This window comes from Leptonychotes weddellii, chromosome 6 (assembly GCF_054177405.1).
Source record: "Leptonychotes weddellii isolate Sample4059 chromosome 6, ASM5417740v2, whole genome shotgun sequence".
NCBI classification, from domain to species: Eukaryota; Metazoa; Chordata; class Mammalia; order Carnivora; family Phocidae; genus Leptonychotes; species Leptonychotes weddellii.
In genome coordinates, this window is record NC_138374.1 from 60,138,550 (window position 1) to 60,163,894 (window position 25,345).

The following is a 25,345-nucleotide window of genomic DNA, read 5'->3' on the forward strand; positions in this document are numbered from 1 at the left end:
TGCCACACAAATCAAAGTTTTAAAAAAAGTGAATGATATTCAAGAAACAAAATCCTTTACTATCAAAATATACTAAATACTTTCATGAAGTTGAGTGTAAATTCTGGGTGAATGTAGCTTATAATCATATACCTAGTAAAGCAGTGTTTTTCATGATATGTTTGTTTCAAGACATTACTTAATATAGTTACTTTTTAAAACTATATTTTCTTAAACATCCATTTCACAATTCATTTATTTATTTTTACATTCACTTATAAAAACACATTTTCTAACAACGGGTTATTTTGTGCTTTAATAGTAATGATCCATGGTAAAATACTGAAGTGATTTAAATGCTTTACTAACGACTACATCCATCACAGATTCTTGCACACTTAATACAGCTACTGCAATAATCCAAAGAGCTACAACTCTTCTTAAAAATGACACTCAAGTTTGGTAAGCATGCTAAATAATTAGAAATGTATTTTTTTCCCAAGTTAGAACTTTCTAGCTTTCTTTAAAATCTGCAAAGATAACCTGCTTATTTAAATCAGTTTTAACTGGAAATTTATAAAAACAGAGGAAAGCATCATTTTCGAATTTTCTTTATAACATCTATAGTAAAAAAATGGATGTCCTCCTTCAAACTGTGATGGCACTAAACTACTATTTTAAAAATTCTAGATTTTAAAATGTTAAGAAATACAATGTCCATTCCACCTAGAGGGGCATTTTAATAGTTAAACTATTTTTCAGGTCAATACTTTCTTCAGTGTGGGTGACACTGCCTTATACTCATCACAGTACTTTAGTAAATGATCCACTTAAAATGTGATCCAAGACAAACCTCAACTTACTCTAAATTCTCTTCTATAACAAGGGTCCAATGTGTATCATCCTCTAGACTGATAATACAGTAAACAGATACAAACCTAAAGCAATAAAATTTATATAATTAATGGCAGTGAATGCCAAATACAACTCATTCTCACAATTTGGAATTAATTTTCATGCAAAATTTTATAGTTTTGATCCTTACTTATAATAATTTATTTCTTTAAGTAATCAAGACAAATAGTAGAAAAAGCATTTTATTTATATGGAAAAAGCTACATTAATATCTGTAAAAGGTGTCAATATAATATTGCCTATACAGAAAAAAAACTCAAATGTGAATAGCAACAAATAAAAGTTACACATCTTCCTACTTAGCAGTGCAATTAATTCACATTGCAATAAAGTTAAGTCAAGTATAACAAAATCAAAACAAGTGTTTCTCCATAATCAGGATACTGAGAATTACAGTGTAAAGATCCTTTCAGGTTTAAGAAATCTGCAATCAATCTACCGAATACCCTAAGACAAGGGAGACAGTTAATTCACTTAATTACCAGCTGTTGGGTTTTTTCAATACTGTTCACAGGAAAAAGGTAATGAGTTGACATACATGTAAATAGAATATATTTAGTCTATACAGTAAAAAAATACAAATTATAAAGTGAGTTAACAAAGAATGAAATCTGAATACAGATTTATAAAAATGGTGACATCTTAGACAACACATACAGTATTTCTCATGTAAAAACATCTAGTTTCAGCAAAAAATAATTTGGTTACTTTTCAGATGCATTGCAGATCTTGTAAGCTGAAGATACAGATGTCCAAGTATCTTAAAAACCATAATAAATGTCTTTCTCAATGCATACAAAATGACAAATGCTCTCATCACAGTCTTAAGGGTGTTTTTGGAAGTTTGTTTTGTCTTGCTTCAGAAATACATGTAAAATGGGTAAAAATCAAAGGATTTCATGGTACAATGAAACAGTAAACAGTGTTCAATTTACTGCTAATGTTGAAAAAAACCTAGATTTTACAGTACTCTGGTATATATGAAATATTTTTTTATTTTACATTGCATATTTCTGAGTCCATTCTCTTGCATGTCTGTTGTATCTGTAGGCATACAAAAGGGATATAGTAAAAACATACAAATTTAATCTTTTAGAAGACCTATTTATATAAAACTGTATACTCTACCTTTTTATACTTAACTGCAATAATCATTCATATGCCAATTATTGGGTCAATGTGACTTAGGCTCATATATTAAATAAAACAGAAAACAAGTGATGTTTTAACTGATGGATTTCTCTATAACCAATATAAAAACATGCCTAAATTACAAACAACAAAATAGGAAATCAATTTCTAACAGAAATCTATAAAAGTGCCCTGAATGGGCATTATCTGTAAACTACAAATAAATCAATGGTACCAGCAAGATGAAGCAGCTTGAAAATTAGGTCAGTTTGGAGGGGGTTAGGGAAAAGTTCTCTTCCTGGGAGAAGATAAGGAATACAATATTCAAGGCTTCCAATTATCAAATTCTTTTATTTTAAATTTACTACTTAGAACTATATATCTAGTTCTTTCCTATCAAAAAACAGATATATTATGCAAATGCAGAACATGTACTATTAAATAGTAAAGGACTAAACACTATGTGGGAAGGAATAATATCTTTTGTAAAAAAGACTAATAAAGTTTAAAAAGAAAGATTTCTTCCAGTGGAAAGATAAGCAAACTTAGTATAAGTATAATAAACACAATTAAATGTACTTAAATATTTTGATAATACGTATGTTTTGGCAGACTACACAGAAATACACCCACACAGAAACTAATATAAGTAAACACTTACTTTTCTTTGTCTGATTTATAGATTTGTGCAATATCTGGTACTAAGGGGTCATCTGGATTAGGATCACAAAGTAGAGAACATATGGACAATAAAACTAGATTGAAAAGAGAACATCACATCAGATAATGATCTTTCTGCTTTATAACAATTACATATATGAAAATGATTTTACTGAATATAGACAATGAACTTATAAAGAAAACAAAATAAAATGAGCATGTTAAATTACTTTTTAGACTAACTGCTTAGGAGCAAATACTTCTAATTTTTAAATTAAAAATTATAAAATTAGCATACAATGTGTAGAACACAAAATTACTATAATTTTTGAAGTCGTACATTTATTTTGAATTTCTACTTATTTAAAAAATGTGCATTTATAAAGTAACTATTAACATTTAATCTGAAGATTTCTCTATAAAAATAATTTTAGGTAACACACACATATACCAAATATGGTACCTAATCAAAATATTTTTAGAACAGCATCCTAACTTTAGATATTTCTTTTTTTTTTTTTAAGATTTCATTTATTTATCAGAGAGAGAGAGTGCACAAGCAGGGGGAGCGGCAGGCTCCCTGCTGAGCAAGGAGCCCAATGAGGGGGACTCGATCTCAGGACCCTGGGATCATAACCTGAGCCGAAGACAGACGCCTGACTGAGCCACCCAGGCGTCCCTAGATATTTCTTAAAGATACTTTTGTACTTTAATGAGGGAACTGTCCATTTTTTATTTTATTTTAATGCAGAAAATCTATGTTCTAATCAATTCAAAATAAAGCAAACAAATTGCAGTTAACAGTCCAAACCATTTTGGACTCCTGTTTATGCACATTTTTTACTTTGGCTTTAGTGCTACAGTTTGCCTACAAAGAAGAAAGATTTGTCAGATTTTTTTCAAAGAATCTTTTATTCCATGTCCATTATTTGTATCACACTCACTTAAAAATAATGTGAACAGTTATCAATACATAACCTGTATGTTTTAAAATATAAGTGAAAATTGAAAAAGTAGTTCTTTCTTGCCACATCAAAATACTAATTCAAATAGCTACAGCTTTAAAAACAATCTAAGTATCAAAAAGTAAGGAACAAGGACTCTGGTTCCTGATTTGTCTGTTATGACAGACAAAAGCATGCCACCACTTCTGAGGAGGTATGAGGAATCTTTGGAAGAACATTTCATCTTCACTTTCCTCTACTATGTTCCTTTATCTTTTCCTACTCTTACAAATCCACAAGTGAATTTATAAAGCACGGTTAATTTCTTAAATGACACAGAAAGGGGGTTGCTAAGGGCTAATGAGAAAAATTAGTATTTTATTCATCTTCCTTATTTTCCACCTGCCTACTGAAATTGTAAGCCTTTTATATTAAACCAATAGGGCAGATTATCTGGGCTCACATCTCCAGAGTTTCTAGACTAAATTCATGATAAAAAGCAAAATAAGACTTTTGAAATATAAAAAAGTGAAAAATGTACAAATAAGCAAAGTATAAGCTACCTTATAAAATAAGCAAGAGGGAAGTTCCTCATTTCCCACTCCTGCTGCCAAGAGCCATGTGCTCTGATTTCACTATCATGTACACAAATCAGATGTTTTAAGATAAAGAGAAAGGTAATAATGAGTTAACATTCGTTTGAGTGCCTTCTATGTGCCAGATGCATAGTGACCTTATGTGGTAATACTCTTATAATCCCCATTTCACATATGAGGACACTGAGGCTACATGAAATTCTTCAAGGGCAGTTTCCGGAAGACAAGAATACTAATATTTATAAAAAGCTACCAATGTTAGAAAATTAGTGCTCAACATCTGGTAGTCTGCCATTTCTTTCATTTTGTGGTACCATTCCAGGAAAGAGTATATTAATTTGAATAACCTTGTGACACAAAAACTTTCTTGCATCTAGTGCATAACAGTAACACTACGTGATTTTTTAAAAGACACTAGAATCGACATGAACGTTTTATACAAACATTTTAGGTCAGAAAACTGCCATTTATAATAACTAGCTGACATGAAGGGCTACTACTTATCTAATATTTGAAATAATTATCACTGTGGACCCTGCTTCCTATAAATCTAATCACTTTTAAAAATAAGTTAAACATTCAGGTAGCATTTATTAAAAAGATTTTTTTTAATGAGCATAGATTCATTCATCCCCTGAATCCTTCAAGAGAAATAATTTTCTTAAATTTTATAAAAAGGGCAAACCACCAAATTACTTCAGGGGCAGAAGCTTCTAACTCAAACAGTATTTTCCAATGGTCAGGTTCTCTTCTGCTAGAGAAACATGACATGAATTAAGAGGGCTGGCACAGCAAATAGTATTGGCTAGTAACAAAAAGGCTTCAGAAGGTCTATGTCACATCTGATAATTTAGCAAGAAAAAGGTATGTATCTGTTAAAGCTGAGAATCCACATGGATTATGTTATCAGTCATAATAATGCTATCGGTTATTCAAAGTTTAGACTAACATGCTGAATGTACTGTATAATTCCGAAGTGTGAAATGTATCTTTCATTTTAAATCATTTATCAGCCTAATCTGGCATTTCTTCTTAGATGAAGTAAGAGATGTAAAGCTTTACTCATTACATCAACAATCCCATTTAATAAATGTGACAACTGGTCCTAAAATCTTATTTTTACTCTGTTTCTCTTTTAAAGCCCAAACTAAAGGGGTAAAATGTCAACAGGCTCATCCAAATTTCTAGCTCTAGCGTATTTAAAGTTTGTCTCATTTTATCATTAAGATTTGCCCGTGAACTGTGCCAAGTTAACTGATAAAAGCAAAAGAGCCACAGAAGAGCTATGAAAGCAAGCAAAATCAAAGCAGGAGAAAACACAGTAGAATGGTTTTTTTTTTTTTTAAACTTTGGTCCCTAGATACTTCTGCTATATTTTTCTTGTCTCACTGTTATCAACAGTTATAAATCTGATAAATGAAATTACCTTTTGATACAGTCAGAGCTGGTGACCATTGTGACCTCAGGATATCAAGACAAATACTTCCATTACTGTTTATGTTTGGATGGTAAATTTTTGTTGTGAAAGCAATCTAAAAACAAAACGAAAATGTGACAACCCATGAACTATGAACAAAACAGAACCAATTTGCTCTAGAGTAAAATGTCCTCAATTTTATATGACCTTAGAAGAGAAATGCATTCAACAACAAATTGAGCATCTACTTTGTGCACACATACTTTTAGCTATTGGGAGTGTGAAAGCAAATAAAGTCAGTTTCCCCTTGCCCCTCAGTAGGAGCTGAGAAGTATTTTAGAATTAATAAATAAATCTGTAATTGCTGGTATGACTGGCTGAGTAGTACCCGAATTAATTATGGCTTTCATCATCCCTCAAAATAATCCTTTTCTTAATTTGATTATCATTGATACCTGCAAGTGACACTGGATCTAAGAACAGGGTGCCAACCCTGTTCCAGAGGAAAGTTGAGGTGCCTCAGCCTGTTACCTATCCTAAGGAATCTGCCAAGAATTCTAATCTTCCACAAGAGTTGTTGTTATATTGTTTCATATATATGTTAATCAGGTGTTTTTAAAAATCTAAAATAATTATTCTGAGTGGCAGAATTTGTTAATAAACTTTTCCCTCATTGATGTCACCATCATTTATTTCCTCTTCAGATCCAGTCTAAATTTAATGTATAAGAACACGTTTTTATTTTTCCTACCACACTTAATAAAGGGACTGGGTCATATTTATTTTTGTATTCCCCAATGTAACAGAACACTGGAGGTGCTCAATAAATTTTTGTTGAATAACAACTTAAGAACTGAGAAATAGGGTCAACTTTTAAGATAATCAATCCCCTGAATAGAAAAGTCTGATTCTTGACCATAAAAAATTTCCCAAACTACATATATCTAATGAGGAGAGGGGAAAAAGGTAAGGAAGCTAATATATACTATAACAGATACTGCCTTTTGTGTTACAGATACAGTCCAATATTTGAGTAAGAAAGCATATTTTAAATTCAGTGATTTTACAGAATAGTTTGAAGATGCTAATCTACCCACAGTCTTTGATGTCATGTACATATCTTGGGGTAGAGAGTAAAATCCCTGACGAAGAGTCACATCAATCATAAAAATGAAAATACCTTTGGTGGCTTAAAAGGATAGTCTGTCGGAAAATGTACAGTGAGAAAGAAGACTCCACCTTGATAGGCGCTATCAGGCTGAAATTACAAATATTTTACATCAGTGATTACTGTATTTAATAACCTAAGATGATTTTCCCCCAAATAGATTTGAAAAAAAAAAAAATGCCATCATTCTGTCCTAAGTTCAAATCATTTACCTTAAAAACAGGTTTCCCTTTGCAGGTATGAAGGAAGAGTCTCCAACAATCATGACGACATCAAAGTTAAACACAAAAATAGGACACACACAGTGGTGTGACTTACACAAACAGATCTTTTTATGAGTCTAGAGTTTTATAGACTGGTATACACACAAGATTGCTTTGAGAAAAGAAGGATTTTCTGCAGCAGTAATCAGTATGGGAAAAAGGGTTCGGGCTAGTATTTATTTACCTTATTTATAAAACTTAAGATCTGATGGTCTTTTTTTTTTTTTTTAAGATTTATTTATTTATTTTAAGAGAGAGTACAAGCAGGGGTTAAGGGCAGAGGGGGAAAGAGAATCCTGAGCAGACTCCCCACTGAGCAGGGAAACTGACATGGGGCTTGATCCTATGACCCTGAGATCAGGACCTGAGCTGAAATCAGGAGTCCCACGCTTAACCGACTGAGCCACCCAGGCGCCCTGATGGTCCTTATGGGGCAAGAACAGAGATGAACTAAAAAGACCAAGTTATAAAAAGGAAAGGCTATGTGACACACAATTCAGACCTCCAATCTTCACTTAAAAACAGTTTATAATATAATGTGGAAAATGCAAAAAAGTTCAAAATAAAACTAGATAAATTCAATATTCATTGAACCAAATTAGGAACAAACTTTACAAAAGGAATTTAAATTTGGCCAGGTTTCTATTTTTTTTTTTAAGATTTTATTTATCTGACAGAGACACAGTGAGAAAGGGGACACATGCAGGGAGAGTGGGAGAGGGAGAAGCAGGCTTCCCGCTGAGAAGGGAGCCCCATGCGGGGCTCAATCCTAGCATCCTGGGATCATGACCTGAGCTGAAAGCAGTTGCTTAACGACTGAACCACCCAGGCGCCCTGAAATTTGGCCATGTTTCTTTACGGCAGTTAGAAAATATATTTAATGTTACAAGCAAGAAAAAATGATAAAGAAAAAAGGTAGCAAAATACTTAAAATTCTATTTTCATTCCTTTATATATATACACACATATATATTCCTATATATATGTATATATATATAATTTATTTATTTATGTATTTGAGAAAGAGAGCATGAACAGGGGGAGGGGCAGAGGGACAAGCAGACTCCCCACTTGAGCGGGGAGCCGGACATAGGGCTCAATCCCAGGACCCTGAGATCATGAACTAAGCCAAAGTTAGACACTTAACTGACTGAGCCACCAGGTGCCCCTCCTTAATATTTAATTAAATTTATCACGTTATATTACCACTTTGGTAATAATAGCAAGACTATCATTACTTCAAGTTTCTGCATATACATTAGAGGACTGTACTGTATAATTATTCTTACTATATATAGTTTAATTCTAGTTCATCAAAACTCATAAGGAATGTAGAAAATATAAGTAAATTCAAATGATATTATAGAGTGGCATGTTTGCATTACTAAAATAAAGGAGGTATGAGTAACATAATTGTAACCATTTGCTACTGTGATTCACCTAAGAAATATCTGTGAAGGGTTATAAATCAAATGGTAAGGGTGGGCCTTTAAGTAATAGTATTCTGAAGGTTCTTAGTAAGCAATGAAAAACAAATAACTACATTCTTTTTTTTTTTTTTTAAGATTTTATTTAATTATTTGAGAGAGAGCATGAGAGGGAAGAGGGTCAGAGGAAGAAGAAGACTCCTCGCTGAGCAGGGAGCCCGATGCGGGACTCGACCCAGGGACTCCAGGATCATGACCTGAGCCGAAGGCAGTCGCTTAACCAACTGAGCCACCCAGGCGCCCCAAATAACTACATTCTTAAAGTTGTTATTTAAATAAATATATTGCATTTTACCCTTAAAAAAACTAACTTAATATAACAGTTTAGTAATTTGAGACATTTGCCCAGGACTCCTGCTCTGAAAATTCAGTAATTGTTGTTCTTAAAAGTGAAACACAAGGCAATATGATTAAAACCTCTATGTCTTACTACATGAAATTCTTTCAGGGGAGGGAGGAGAGAATGATGTTCATGGAAGCAGGTTACTAGTATATATATTCTCGCCCAGAAAGTAGTCAATGCCCATTCTTATGCAATCAGATTTTGTGCACAGAAAGAAAAGTCTGTTTCAAGTCATAACTGCCTTAGGTATAGAAAGAAATAATCTTAACAAGGGTAGTAAGTGTTAAGTAAAGCCAGTCATAAAATAGCAGGTAATTTTGAGTTCAGTACAATACAACAAAACTAAAAACAACAAATTCACGAGTTGGCAAATATAGATTTGTTGCAATTATCTCACCAGTTCTCTCTCACACACAGGAACAGAGAAGACAGTTTTTGCAAACTGGTGCTTGTTAACTTGCAGGTATTCCATTACTGAGTTAATCAGACTCATTTCTAACCTACTAAAATTGTTGTTTTTTTTCACTAAAATTGTTGATGTGAGAATAATTATGCTTAGTTCTGAACAAATGACTTTTGTGTTTAAAAGCAGATAAAGCAAATGTATAACTTACAGCCTGGTTGCAAATTGTGGGTGATCCATGACTATGTGTAATGATCAAGGAATTGGCAAAGGAAAACATCACAGTGATCCTAACAAGTATTTGCCACCAGTGCTCCAGAAAATCATCAAAAATCCTTTAATTGTATTTTGCTTCAGAGTACAAGGAAACTCAACCTTAGCCGCACACATCTCATCAAAGGTGAAATGGCAAAAATGAAGTATGGCTGAGGGAATTAATTTCACATATATGAATCATACTTACAGGTCCCATAATAGTTGCTTGCCAGTGGAACACTGAAACAAACAAAGGAGTTTTGGAGTCATTAACAAATGTTCAAACCTATATTATTAATGGTAGCAAAATCCTAGCAGGAATGCAAAGCTTACAGTCATCTCCCACGGGTCCAGCTGAACAATGAGCAGGTGGGTCGCGTTGTAGATCACTTAATTCCTGAAGCAAAGCAAAAATACTTAAGGTTAATTGTTTTTCTAGTGAAACAATCATAATAATCTCTGAAGACAAAAACTGTTTACTTTAAAATAATTTTAGGTAGTTCTATTCAAAATATAAAAACAGAAAATGTACTGTTACTGATTGGTAGACGAGTATGGCAGGTACTAAATTCCTTCATGAGATATCTCCAAACCTTGAAAAAAATTAAATGGATTAAAATATTGTTTTTCTCTAATATCCCTAAGACAAAAATATTTAATCAGTATCTACTGTATGCAAGGTAATTTATATAAGTGCTAGGTATATATAAGAACTACTATAAAAATGTTCTACTATACCATAAAAATAGATGAAGAACAACTTCAAAGGTTTACAATCTAATTTAGGAGAGATGGCTCACAAAGAAATGGATATTGAAAGAACAACCTACCTGAAGGTTAAATGGAAAGAGAGGAGAGAAGTCAGGCCGTATGTGGAAGCCTGGCACATTGATTCATATGCTATCTTCTGCTCTCAAGGAAGCAAAGGAAGGACCATGGAAATAAGAGTTTAGAGTTGGCCAGTCCTGGGCTGGTATTCTAGTTCTACCATAATTAGCATTGCAAGCCTTGGGGAAATCACTCAACTTCCTTATCTTCACCCCAAATATGAAAGGTATAAATTCAATACAAAAGATCATACATTAGGGCTGAAGTACCTACTTTAGTTTGGAAGATCAGAACATGTCTTTGAGGCAGTGGCAGCTAAGACGAAAAGTAAAGGATGAGTGGGAGTTCATTTGGGAGAAATGAGTGACACTGTGAGGTAGAGCGGCCTAAGATGAGGCTGAAAAAGTAAGCAGAGGCTAGGCAGACAACTGAGAACAATACACACCATATTAAGAATTGTGGGTTTTAAGAAGCTGTATGATCTGATTTAAAAGATGGTTGACTGGGGTGCCTGGGTGGCTCAGTCGGTTAAGCGACTGCCTTCGGCTCAGGTCATGATCCTGGAGTCCCGGGATCGAGTCCCGCATCGGGCTCCCTGCTCGGCGGGGAGTCTGCTTCTCCCTCTGCCCCTCCCCCCTGCCCCTCCCCCCTCTCATGTGCTCTCTCTCTCTCTCATTCTCTGTCAAATAATAAATAAAATCTTTAAAAAAAAAAAAAAAAAAAAAGATGGTTGACTGATCTTTGTATTGAATAGATTAGAGATGAGAAAGAGTAGAAGCTATTAGTTACTATAGGTGAGAAAAATGAGGGCTTGGAGTGGAGAAGCAGCAATGAGATAAAAGTGGACAGAAATATTTTGAAGGGCCCACCTCTCACAGGATCTGAAGATGAATTACATGTACAGAGTTAAGGAGAGAGGTCACAGATATGTATCATGAAGATTAGTGGCAGCTAACATTTACTCCTTGTTTTAATCTCCTAAAATCTCTCAGAGATAGGTGTTATTATGCTCCCCGTTTTACAGATGAAGAATAAAGGCGACACACATCTCCATGTGCTCATATAACTAGTATAGGGTGGAAGTGGGATTCACACCCTGGCAGTCAAACTGGTAGCTTTTTAGCTTCATGAATGTACGAAAGTAGATTCCATTTACTGAGATTGGGGGAATACTAAAAGACAAGTTTTTTCGGAAAGTAGACATATTGAATTGGTGATCCCTGGGGTATCAAAGGAAAATTTAGTTCAACATGCAGGTCTGGAGCTTAAAAGAGGACTAGACTAGAAATTGGAAAATACTGTGTATACCTGGTATTTAAAACTGTTCGAATGACATAAACCTTTTCATGGGAACACATGTAAATATTGTATTTCATCAAATCTAAGATGCCATCGACCATAAATCACATCCTTATTTTTGTACCAATAATTGAGAAATGCTACCAACTAATTTTAAGATATCAATTATAAGATGCATCCAGATTTTAGAAATGTTAAAATGAAAAATATGTGCACCTTCGAATCATTGCAATATGGTAATTACAACAATGAGTTCAGTGTTCTAACACAGACGAATAAGGAACAGGATGTGGTAGGGAAAGGCTTTCCTAAGAAAGTGATATATAAGCTAAAAACGGAGTCAAGTGCAAACTCTGGTCTCCTTCTTCCAAGTCTTCTCCTGTATATCTTGGTCCTTTCATTTGTTTTTGTTGCTGTTATCTTCACAGCTGGTGCTGTACTCTTCTTCCTGATAAGAATTAACTAACAGAGTTAGCAGCTCCTTTGGTCCAGGTACAGTTAAACAATAAAGAGGAAGATTTCAGTCCTCGACTTAGTGATAATGGTTAAATTAAAAAGCAGACTTTGAACTTCAAATTCAGGTGCCATTACTCATTTGCCACATGATCTTGGGCAAAACTTTTTTTTTTTTTACCTCTCCAAACCTTAGTTTAATGTAAAGTGGCACTACTACTTTTATCCATAGTTTCTGTAACAAACAAGAGAAATGATACATGTGAAATGTACAGCAATCTCTGGCATATAGTAAGCATTCAAGTAAATGTTAATATGGAATGGATAATAACCATCCAATTCTCTAGTAGCAGAATGCAATTATTTAACAAGTTTAAATGGTTGGGGGAGGAGTTCCCAAGTCACAGACCCATTTGAGATGACTGTGCTTTATTTAATAGTTTTCTAAACTGGGCTTTTAGGAGATTGCTTCTGAAAATATTAATCATGTCGAGTTTTCTAAACATTAGTGTAAGTGGATAAATGGGACTACTTTGCCCTTATTTTAACTAGAAAACTAGTTATTCTGAAAATAAGTTTCTGTAGTTAAAAAACTGGAAGATATTTGCATGTATATATTTTACAGAGATACTGTATATGTGAATAAGTCATACCTATTCATAAATACACACATTTATTTTTGTATACTGACAACCCAAAATTATACTTTATTTGTAATAGCATTGAATCATGTTCAAATTTCAATTGTTAAACCGCTTTTCAAATCCCCTTTAAAATAATATAGAAAAGTCAAGGTTATCTTGTTCTTATATTTTTGTGCCCTGATTCTACCTCCTCTGTTAGGAGCAGTTAGAGCTCAGGACAAGAGAGAGAAAAATCTCACAAATGAACTGCAAAGGTCAGGTCCTTAAGTTGTCTATTTAAAGCTCACTTATTATGGGAAAGAGGCAGCTGACAGTACATCAAACATAATGACATCAATGCTTAGGTGAAGAGACTTACACATCCTAGACTCTTTAGGGGTCTAAATGTCTAATATTCTATCCATTTCTCAAACCCTGCTATATTTGGAAATATGTAACCGAAACTATGGTACATGGGTGCAGAAAGACTGACCAAAAGAAAACAAAAGGATCAAAATATACCCTCCCTCACCCACAAAAATACAGACCTTAAATTTGAAAAAAGAAAAATGAGGAATTCTGAGATGTGCTAAAAGGGTAAAAATATATAACAACAAAAATACAACCAAACAAACCAAAATCCCACTCTTTTATTCTTCGCATACTCAGAAGCCAGTATACTTTTATTTTTCATTTGAATTGCATTTTATTTTATTATGTTCGCTTAGCCAACATTTAGTACATCATTATCTTTTGGCGTAGTGTTCAACGATTCATCAATTGCATATAACACCCAGTGTTCATCACCACACATGCCCTGCTTAATACCGATCACCCGGTTACCCCATCGCCGACTCCCCTCCCTTCTGCAACCCTCAGTTTGTTTCACGGAGTCCAAAGTCTCTCATGGTTTGTCTCCCTCTGATTTCGTTCCATTCAGTTTTCCCTCCCTTCCCCTGTGGTCCTCTGTGCTATTCCTTATGTTCCACATATGAGTGAAACCAAATGATATGTTCTTCTCTGCTTGACTTATTTCACTACATGCGAAATACATCAATGCCGATGTAAATGGTGGGTATTCATCCTTTCTGATGGCTGAGTAATATTCCATTGTACATACATACCACATCTTCTTTATCCATTCATCCGTTGAAGGACATCTTGGATCCTTCCACTATTTGGCTATTGTGGACACTGCTGCTTTGAACATTGGGTGCAGGTGCCCCTTCTTTTCACTACATCTGTATTTTTGGGGTAAATATGTAGTAGTGCAATTGCTCAGTCATTGGGTAGCTCTATTTTTAACATCTTGAGGAACCTCCATATTGTTTTCCAGAGTGGCTGTACTAGCTTGCATTCCCACCAACAGTGTAAGAGGGTTCCCCTTTCTCCAGATCCTTGCCAACATTTGTTGTTCCCTGTCTTGTTAATTTTGGCCATTCTAACTGGTGTAAGGTGGTAGGTATCTCATTGTGGTTTTGATTTGTATTTCCCTGATGGCAAGTGATGTGGAGCAGTTTTTCATATGTCTGTTGACCACTTGGATGTCTTCTTTGGAGAAGTGTCTGTTCATGTCTTCTGCCCATTTCTTGACTGGATTATTTGTTTTTTGGGGGTTGAGTTTGAGAATTCTTTATAGATCTTGGATACCAGCCCTTTATCTGTCATGTCATTTGCAAATATCTTCTCCCATTCCGTGGGTTGCCTCTTTGTTTTGTTGACTGTTTGCTTTTCTGTGCAGAAGCTTTTTATCCTGATGAAGTCCCAAAAGTTCATTTTTGCTTTTGTTTCCCATGCTTTTGGAGATGTGTCTTGAAAGAAGTTGCTGTGGGAATACCTGGGTGGCTCAGTTGGCTAAGCATCTGCCTTCAGCTCAGATCATGAACCTAGGGTCCTGGAATCGAGTCCCACATCAGGCTCCTTGCTTAGCAAGGAGCCTGCTTCTCCCTCTGCCTCCTCTGCCTGCTGCTCTTCCTGCTTGTGCTCTCTCTCTCTCTGACAAATAAATAAATTAAAAAAAAAAAAAAAAGGAAAGAAGTCACTGTGGCCAACATCAAAGAGGTTATTGCCTATGTTCTCCTCTAGGATTTTGATGGATTCCTGTCTCACATTTAAGTCTTTCATCCATTTTGAGTTTATCTTTGTGTGTGGTGTAAGAGAATGGTCCAGTTTCATTCTTCTGCATGTGGCTGTCCAATTTTCCCAACACCAGTTATTGAAGAGGCTGTCTTTTTTCCATTGGACATTCTTTCCTGCTTTGTTGAGGATTAGTTGACCATAGAGTCGAGGGTCCATTTCTGGGCTCTCTATTGTGTTCCATTGATCTATGTGCCTGTTTTTGTGCCAATATAATGCTGCTTGATGATCACAGCTTTGTAATATAGCTTGAACTGATGCATTCTGATGCCCCCAGTTTTGGTTTTCTTTTTCAATATTCCCCTGGCGATTCGGGATCTTTTTTACTTCCATACAAATTTTAGGATTGTTTGTTCCAGCTCTGTGAAAACTGCTGATGGTATTTTGATAGGAATTGCACTGAATGTGTAGATTGCTCTGGGCAGCACAGACATTTTAACAATGTTTATTCTTCCAATCCATGAGCATGGGATGCTTTTCCAGCTCTTTGTGTCTTCCTCAATTTCTTTCGTAACTGTTCTGTAGTTTCTAGAGTATAGATCCTTTACCTCCTTGGTTAGGTTTATTCCTCGGTATCTTATGGGTTTTGGTGCTACTGTAAATGGGATCAATTCCTTAATTTCTCTTTCTTCAGTCACATTGTTAGTGTATAGAAAAGCAACTGGTTTCTGTGCAGTGATTTTGTTTTCTGCCATGTTGCTGAATTGCTGTATGAGTTAAGCAATTATGGGAGGGGGAGTCTTTTGGTTTTCCACATAAAGTATCATGTCATCTGCGAAGAGAGTTTGACTTCTTTGCTGATTTGAATGCCTTTTATTTCTTTTTGTTGTTTGATTGTGGAGGCTAGGACTTCTAGTACTATGTTGAACAGAAGTGGTGAGAGTGGGCATTCCTGTCGTGTTCCTGACTTTAGGGGAAAAGTTCTCTGTTTTTCCCCACTGAATGATATTCGCTGTGGGCTTCTCATAGATGGCTGTTATGATATTGAGGTATGTTCCCTCTATCCCTACATTTTGAAGAGTTTTAATCAGGAAAGGATGCTGTATTTTGTCAAATGCTTTTCCTGCATCAATTGAGATCATATGGTTCTTGTCTCTTCTTTTGTTAATGTGCTGTATCTCATTGATTGATTTGTGAATGTTGAACCACCCTTGCATCCCAGGAATAAATCCCACCTGGTCATGGTGAATAATCCTTTTAATGTACTGTTGGATCCTATTGGCTAGGCTCTTGTTGAGTATTTTGGCATCCATGTTCATCAGGGATATTGGTCTGTAATTCTACTTTTTGATGGGGTCTTTGGTTTGGGGACTCAGAGTAATGCTGGCCTCATAGAACGAGTTTGGAAGTTTTCCTTCTATTTCTATTTATTGGAACACCTTCAGGAAAATAGGGATGATTTCTTCTTTAAAATTCCCCTGGGAAGCCATCTGGCCCTGGACTCCTGTTTTTTGATGACTGCTTCAATTTCCTTGCTGGTTATTGGTCTGTTCAGATTGTCTATTTCTTCCTGTTTCCGTCTTGGTAGTTTATAAGTATCCAGGAATACATCCATTTCTTCCAGACTGCCTAGTTTCTTGGCATATAGCTGCTGGAAATAAGTTCTAATAACTGTCTCTACTTCCTTGGCATTAGTTGTGATTTCTCCCCTTTCACCATGATTTTATTAATTTGGGTCCTTTCTCTTTTTTTTGGATAGGTCTGGTAGAGGTTTATTGATCTTATTAATTCTTTCAAAGAACCAGCTTCTAGTTTCGTTGATCTGTTCTACTTTCTTCTAGTTTCTATTTCATTGATTTCTGCTCTAATCTTTATTATTTCTCTTCTGCTGCTTGCTTTAGGCTATATTTGATGTTCTTTCTCTGGGTCCTTTAGGTATAAGGCTAGCTTGTGCATTTGGGATTTTTCTAATTTTCTGAGGGCAGCTTGGACTGCTATGTACTTCCCTCTAAGGACTGCCTTTGCAGTATCCCATAGGTTTTTAACCAATGTGTTTTCATTTTCATTGGCTTGTATGAATTGTTTAAGTACTTCTTTTATTTCCTGGTTGACCCATTCATTCTTCAGTAGGATGCTCTTTAACCTCCAAGTGTTTGAGTTCCTTCCAAATTTTTCCTGTGGTTGAGTTCCAGTTTCAAAGCATGGGGTCTGAAAATAAGATACCCAAATCTTATGTTATCAGTTGAGACCTTATTTGTGACCCAGTATGTGATCTATCCTGGAGAAAGTTCCATGTGCACTCGAGAAGAATGAGTATTCTGTTGTTTTAGGATGGAGTGTTCTGTATATATCTACGAAGTCCATCTGGTCCCGTGTGTCATTCAAAGCCCTTGTTTCTTTGTTGATGATCTGTCTATTGCTGTGAGTACAGTGTTTAGGTCTCCGACTGTTAATGTATTATTATCCATGTTTCTTTATTTTGGTTATTAGTTAGTTTATGTAATCTGCTCCCATGTTGGGGGCATAGATATTTACAATTGTTAGATTTTTCTCATTGGTAAACCCTTTAAATAAGATATAGTGTCCCTCTACATCTCTTACCACAGTCTGAGGTTTAAAATCTAATTTGCCTGATATGAGGATTGCTACCCCAGCTTTCTTTTCAGGCCCACTAGCATGACGAATGGTTCTCCATCCCCTCACCTTCAATCTTGAGGTGTCTTTAGGTTCAAAAGGAGTCTCTTGTAGACAGCATAGGAATGGGTAAAAGGAGTCTCTTGTAGACAGCATAGGAATGGGTCTGGCTTTTTTATCTGAAACCCTATGTCTTTTGATGAGAGCATTTAGCCCATTTACATCGAGAGTAACTATTGAAAGATATCAATTTAGTGCCATTGTATTGCCTGTAAAGTCCCTGTTTCTATAGATTGTCTCTGTTAATTTCTAGTCTCTATTACTCTCGGGGGTCTTTCTTCATTTACAGTATCCCCCTTAATATTTCTTGCAGGGCTGGCTTGGTGGTCACATATTCTTTCAGTTTCTGTCTGTTTTAGAAGCTCTGTATCTCTCCATCCATTCTGAATGACAGCCTTGCTGGATAAAGTAGTCTTGGCTGCATGTTCTTCTCATTTTGTACCCTGAATATGTCTTGCCAGCCCGTTCTGACCTGCCAGGTTTCTGTGGATAGGTCTGATGTTATTCTGATGTTCCTCCCTTTGTACATAAGAAATCTCTTTCCCCTACCTGCTCTCAGGATAGCTTCCTTGGCTCTAAGATTTGCAAGTTTCACTATTATACTTTGGGGTGTTGATCTATTTATTTATTTTGGGAGGGGTCCTGCCTCTTGGACACAAGTGTTTGTTTCCTTTCCCAGATTAGGTAAGTTCTCAGCTATGATTTCCTATACCTTCTTGTCCTGTCTCTCTCTCCACTCCCTCCGGGATCCCAATAATTTTGACATTGCAATGTTTCAAGGCATCATTGATCTAAGTCTGTTTTCATGGGCTACTAGCTGCCTATCCCTATCAGCTTCCTTCCTATCAGCTTATCTTCTAGATCACTGATTCACACTTCTGCCTCATTTACCATGGCTGTTAGAGTATACAGTTTAGACTGCATCTCATTCATAGCATTTTTATGTTAAGCCTGATTAGATCTCACTTTTGCCCTTAGAGATTCTATTGTGTCACTAATGCTTTTTTCAAGCCTAGCTATTGACTTCATGATTGCTATTCTGAATTCTATCTCTGACATCTTGCTTATATCCATATCCATTAGTTCTATGGCAGAGGACATTGTCTCTGGTTCTTTTCTTTATTGAGAGTTCCTCCTCCTAGTAATTCTATTGAGGGATGGTTGAGTGAATGAACAGAGTCCAAAATATCAACCACGACCCACACAGAATGCCCCCAAGAAAAAATCCGAAGTGGTGGAAAGCTACCACAGATATGCGACCAAAGTCAAGATGATCCAAAACAATAAAAAGGGGGGGGGGGGAGGCGGGGGGAGAGATTATAATCTCTCAGGATGATCAAAACAGGGTGATCTTCCTGTTCCTGACTGATTTTTGGTCTCCTTGTTAGAAGACAGTATATTACAAAGAAATCAGAACTTATATATATATCAAGATAAAGTTGAATAGAGTGAAAACAGGCTAGTATGGGGCATAAATCTTATAAAACGTAGATGTGAAAAAAATAAAAGTTAAAAAGCGACTAAAAACAAGTTGGGAAATAAGAATCTTTGAAATGGGAACAGGGTAAAAAAAAAAAAAAAGAACAGGAAGAATAAGAAATGTAAAATTTTAGCCTGAAGTATACGAGTCGTGAGGGAACACCTGGAGCTCCCTATATTATTTTCCCCTAGCACTGGAGTTTGACAGTCCTGTGGGAAATAAGCTTATGATTCACCTGTTCTTCCAGTCTGTCTTCCGGAGAAGGGGCCTACTCCTCAGCTTCTCAGGAGTCTCTGCCTGGGTGTAGTTGTCCCACCCCTTGTTAGGGAGATGGGCTTAATGTGAGCTGATCGGCTGTGTGGCTTTTGTTCCTTGGTGGCTTTCTGCTTCTCTTTAGAGGATTAGAGCAAATATGGCCATGCAGAAATCTCTGGCCCAGAGCCACAAGGTCACAGTTCCCTTTCTTCAATAAATCCTCCAGGTCAAACCATCTCCACTTTTTTGTGTACCAAACTCCACAGACTCGCCCTATTCATGCCCGCTACATCTTTCCCGAGGGAGTTACAGGGAACCCCTAGCCTCTCTGTGCTTTGTGACTTTGCAACTGCTAGCGGCCACAGTCTTGCACGTGTACCCTCTTCTGCAGTTCCCAGGTCACGCTGAGTGCTGCCCCAGTGTCCCTTCGGTGGTCACCCTGAGAGCTGTTTCCCAGTCATGGATGCAAACTCTTTTTGGGCCAAACTGCTGAATCCCACGGCTCCTGCCCACTGCCCCTTTCCTGGTGGAGTTATGGGTACCCACAAGCATCTCTGCGCTTTGTGATTTTGCAATTGCTAGCAGCCATGGGCTCGTATGTGCACCCTCTTGAGCAGCTCCCAGGTCATGCTAGGTGCTGCACCAGTGTCCTTTCATGGGCCACGCGGCCCTGAGATTTGTTGCCCTGTCCTGGGCACAAGCCGTTTTATATCTCCCCTAGAATGTTAAACAGCCCGCACCTTCTAGTCCTTTTCAGGGTGGTCAGGCAGACAGCAGTCTCCCTACAGGCTCGGCTCAAGGTTTATGGTGACCGGAGCTGAGAGTCCCTTCTGGGCTCACTGACCATAACCAGTCTCCCTGCTCCACTGCTTGGGCATTCTATCAGTTCAGGCTCCCCCATTCTTTCTGAGTCTCCTGGAATCCAGAGACCACAATGATCCACCTAGAATTCTGCCCTGTTCATCCCCTGTGTCTCTCAGAAAGGGGTGTTTCTCACTACAGCAGATTTCCAAAGGTCCCGATTTCTTGCTCAGGTGTTATATCACTTTCCAGTGGCCAGCTTTTGGAGGTCCCCTCCCCCCTCCGTTTATCTTCTGATATTTCCCCTGAAGATTCAAGGTTCCACACCTCCTACCTTGCAAAAAGTAGTCATTTTTCTGCTTGTAGAGATCCATATAAATCTTCTTACATCTCAGGTTGAATTCGTGTGTGTTCAGAATGGTTTGATAGATATCCAGCTAAATTCGAGGGACCAGATGAAACGAGGTCCCCTACTCTGCTGCCATCTTGCCCCCCCAGCCAGTATACATTTAGATAAGACACAAGAAACCAAGAACTACTTATACTCATTAAATTCCAACTTAGTTTACTCCAAGTTTCTCAGAAACAGTCTTATAACCTGCTTCATGGTTTCTGTTTTAACTGGCATTCTTATTTACCTATTTTTATCATCATAGCCACATATGGAGTATTACAAATAATTTAGTGATTCCTATGTTATTTCAAAAGGAAATTCTAGGATTAGTAATCTCTTCCTTTGCTCTTCTCTCCACTGCCTCTGTAAGAATTAATACTGAATTATACAAACTGCTCAAGTCTGTAAGATACGTAAGAGCCAAAGCTTAACTCCACATTTCTCACTGCTCATGGAAGCCCCTCTAAAGTACAGTTTACAACCTGACCCTGGCTTTCACTCCTTGAACACTTCTTCCTACTCCACCAACTCCCTTGAAATCTAGGATGCACTCTATATGTAGCCTCCCAATAACTGTTTCATTAGCTCCTCACCTAGGCCTCTTCATGCTGATTAAAAGTAAAAAATTCCAAAGACAAAGCACTTAAAACCATTTATTTTGAATTAGGAGGTATATGTGAGTGTGTGTTTGTGTTACAAAAGCAAAACAAAGCAAAGTAGTGCTTTGTAAAGAAAAAAACAGAGCAATGCATTGTCAAACACCCATAAGACCATTACCAAAACCAAACCACTGTTGACCTATTAGAATACTTCATCCATAACTTTGGTGGAAAATAAACATGTCATTCACTGTTGGAGGGATGAAGTTAAGACACATCCTTTTGAAGGGTAATTTGGTAATAACTGTGAAAGTGGAAAATGCATATGGTCTCTGACCAGTAATTTCATCCTGTAGTAATAATTGTCCAAATACCCAAAGATACATATATCAAGATGTTCAGTGAGGCATTCTGTATAACTACGAAAAAACCAATAACCTAAAAGTCCATCAATAAGAGAATAGTTTCATGATACAGCCACATTATGAAATACTGTGCAGCCATTAAAAAGAATGAGCTAGATCTGTAAATGCTACATTAAAAGATGCTGTGTGGGCGCCTGGGTGGCTCAGTTGGTTGAGCGACTGCCTTCGGCTCAGGTCATGATCCTGGAGTCCCTGGATCGAGTCCCGCATCGGGCTCCCTGCTCAGCAGGGAGCCTGCTTCTGCCTCTGACCCTCCCCCCTCTCATGTGCTCTCTCTCTCTCTCATTCTCTCTGTCTCAAATAAATAAATTAAAAAAAAAAAAAAAGATGCTGTGTGCTTATAATACAGTTTCTGAGTGGAAAATACAAGTTACAGAAGGGTATGCCCATTAGATCCCATAACATATATACATACATGCATAGAAAATAAATAAAAGAATACACACCAAACTAGTAGCTGTAGGTATTTCTGGGAATGGGTTGTCACTTTTCATTTATGTCTTCTATATTGTTTCAACTTTTTTTTTTAAGATTTTATTTATTTGAGGGAGAGAGAGAGCACAAGCAGGGGAAGCAGCAGAGGGAGAGGGAGAAGCAGGCTCCCCGCTCAGCAAGGAGCTCAATGCGGGACTCAATCCCAGGACCCTTGGATCATGACCTGAGCCAAAGGCAGCCGCTTAACTGAGCCTTTGTTTCAATTTTTTAATAATAGTTCTGTAATTTTTTAAATAAAAGATAGTGATTTTTTTACTCAGGTTCTTAGGCATTTTTTAAAAATGAAATGACATTGGTATTTTCCACTACACTTATAATAAGGATCTTCTCTTTTCACTAAATAATTTTTATAAGACAAGGAAAGACTGAGGAAATGTCACAGATTAAAGAATACATATACTAAGAAGACCTACCAATTAAATTCAATGTAGGATCCCAGACTGGATCCTCAAACAAGAAAAAGACAGTAGGAAAACTAGTAAAATCTGAATTAGGTCTGTAGTTTAGTTCATTATGTTGCCTTCTTCATTTTGGTTATGTAAGTTGTAAATACTGGGGAAATTACGTGAAGGATACAGGTGAACTTTATTATTTTTTGTAACTTTTCTATAAGATTAAATTTATTTCAACATAAATAATATTGTAAAAATTTTTTTTTATTCCAAAACCTAATCTACTTTCTTTCTCAAGCTTGCTTCTTTTCCTATGTTTCCTACACCTATTAATAGAATATTAGACTCCCAGTCACCAGGCTCAAAATTTCCTCATTGTTTTGACTCTTTTCTCTCTCTTTTCCTTCATCTACAGTCAGAAGAAAATACAACATACTGTCAATACTTGTTATACTGCTTCCTACAGTTACCTCAAAAACCAGTTATAGTACAACTTGAATTGCTTCCCAAAACTCTATGCATTATTTGTAGAATAATCTTCTAAAAGCACAGCTCTATTTCAATCTTCCCTTAGAGAATTTCAGTGGCTCCCCACTGCTTATTAAAATCAATCAAACTCAACCAATGAAGGCTTTTCATTATCTAGTCCCAACCCTACACACTCAATTGGGTTCCCATTCACAAACTCACCCAGTAATATTCCAAAGAACTCCCTTGCATTTTCTAAAACACTTTCAAGAGGTCTATGAGGTCAACATTAATTTCACAATAAAACTACGATGTTTTTGCCTTTTTCACTCTCAATATCTCATGAGTATACAGTGGAGTTTTCCAGTTATATGATATGTGATATTGTAACAGATTGAATTCCTCAGCAAATGTGAAAATTCAACTATTATCTATAAGCCTGACTATAATGAGATCTGAACATGTATAAAACAATGCCACTTTTTTGTTTTGGAAAAATTATTTTTAATAAAAATGTTATTTATGTTAATATGTAATGGTTTGTTATTTCTAAATTACTATTTCTAAATTTGTTTTAGATTCTCATATGGAATATTAATAGACATAACCATACAAACAAAAAAGCTCTTTGAGGCCCTCAGCAGTTTGTTTGTTTGTTTTTGAAAGAGAGAACACACAAGCAGGGGGAAGGGCAGAGGGAGAGAGAGAGAATCCCAAGCAGGCTCCACTCCCAAAGCAGGGCTCCACCCCATGAACCCAAGACCACAACCTAAGCCAAAATCAAGAGTCAGATACCTAATGGACTGAGCCACCTAGGCACCCCCCTCAATATTTTTAATACAAGGAGGTCCTAAGAACCAAAAGTTTGAGAACCATACAGTCAGGTTTCGACTGATTACCTGGATTTTACATGGCTAAGTTTTCTGGCCTTCGTAACTTTCTTTCTCCTAAAATAACCTTCCTTCTAGTTCCCTATGCCCAAGTTATACCCATTCTCCTTAACAGTGGTCATCTTCTCAACAGCCACTTTAAAAACATGAGTTTTGGAGTCAGACTTGGATCAAATCTGGCCTTGCACTAACCCTTACTAGCTGTGTGACTTTGGGCAACTTAACCTCTTTGAGTCTCAAGTACCTCATCTGGGGACATCACTGGTAACCCTGAAGAACTATACTGACCACTGAATGAAAACACAAAAGTACCGGGGCACCTGGGTGGCTCAGTCAGTTAAGTGTTGGACTCAGGTCATGATCTCAGGGTCTGAGATAGAGTCCTGCTATGGGATCCATGCTCAGTGTAGAGTCTGCTTGAGATCCTCTCCCTTTGCCCCTCCCCCCACTCGCTTGTTCACTCTCTAAAAAATAAATAAAATAAATCTTAAAAAAAAAAACAAAAAACACAGACGTACCTAGCTTAATACCTGGCATGTATAATAAGATGCTTAATAAATACTAAATTTCTTCCCTCCCTTTCCTCTTCTACCAGAATATTTTTTTAAAACCAGAACTTTAATGCATTTTATTCATGGATTCCTCCACAATACTTAGCACAATGCCTTTTATATAAGGTGTGTGATATTTGAGTTAACCAATAAAATTTAAGGAATAACATGATCAGCAGGGAATAGACATCTCAAATTTCAATCTTTTTTTTTTTTTAATTTATTTATTTGAGACAGAGAGAATGAGAGAGAGAGAGCACATGAGAGGGGGGAGGGTCAGAGGCAGAAGCAGGCTCCCTGCCGAGCAGGGAGCCCGATGCGGGACTCGATCCAGGGACTCCAGGATCATGACCTGAGCCGAAGGCAGTCGCTTAACCAACTGAGCCACCCAGGCGCCCTCAAATTTCAATCTTTTTATAAATACATATGATTAGATTTGACAACAGAATCAGAATCAATGCAGATTGCATTTAATAAAAAGAATATCATAACAACAGATGTTAAGAGAGAATAATGCAGTTTACTTAAAAACACTGGGGTGCCTTTTTTTTTTTAAGATTTTATTTATTTGACAGAGAGAGAGCAAGCGGGGGGAGCAGCTGAGGGAGAGGGAGAAGCAGGCTCCCCGCTGAGCAGGGAGCCCAATGCGGAGCTTGATCCCAGGACCCTGGGATCACAACCCAAGCCGAAGGCAGACGCTCAACTGACTGAACCACCCAGGCGCCCCTAGGGTGGCCTTTTAAGTAATATATAATCTTACCTAAAAATGAATCTCAAAAGAATATTAATCACTAAAATATTAAAAACTCATGCTACTGCCACAACTATTTTCAATTTACAGAATGTATGATTTCTACCAAAGTAGCCAAAGCCACACAAAATTCTTGTTACAAATTTTGGTTTTGGTTTTTCTGGTTTAGAAGACCTCAAAACTCTAAATATTCCACCCTTATAGCTTATTTAGGATGCTGCTGACCTACTGTCAGGATATATAGCTTTTGGTTGCCTTTCCAAGAGCTGAGTTCCAAGTGCTGAGTTGACCAGTCTCAAAGTAAAGTTGT

At 36.7% G+C, this 25,345-nt stretch overlaps 1 protein-coding gene across 2 annotated transcripts in view; it reads right to left on the reverse strand.

Moving 5' to 3' along the window:
• Positions 1 to 1,060: 1,060 nt before the first annotated feature.
• UBE2D1 (ubiquitin conjugating enzyme E2 D1) overlaps positions 1,061 to 25,345 on the reverse strand; it is a 39,076-nt gene continuing 14,791 nt past the window's right edge. For both annotated transcript variants that reach the window (XM_081824231.1, XM_081824230.1), the window contains exons 2-7: positions 9,895 to 9,958; positions 9,770 to 9,801; positions 6,823 to 6,900; positions 5,652 to 5,757; positions 2,687 to 2,780; positions 1,061 to 1,938 (exon numbers count right to left, since the gene is read on the reverse strand). In XM_081824231.1, coding sequence (XP_081680357.1) covers positions 1,893 to 1,938; positions 2,687 to 2,780; positions 5,652 to 5,757; positions 6,823 to 6,900; positions 9,770 to 9,801; positions 9,895 to 9,958 — 420 coding nt within the window. In that variant the 3' untranslated portion in view covers positions 1,061 to 1,892. The remainder of the gene's footprint in view (positions 1,939 to 2,686; positions 2,781 to 5,651; positions 5,758 to 6,822; positions 6,901 to 9,769; positions 9,802 to 9,894; positions 9,959 to 25,345) is intronic.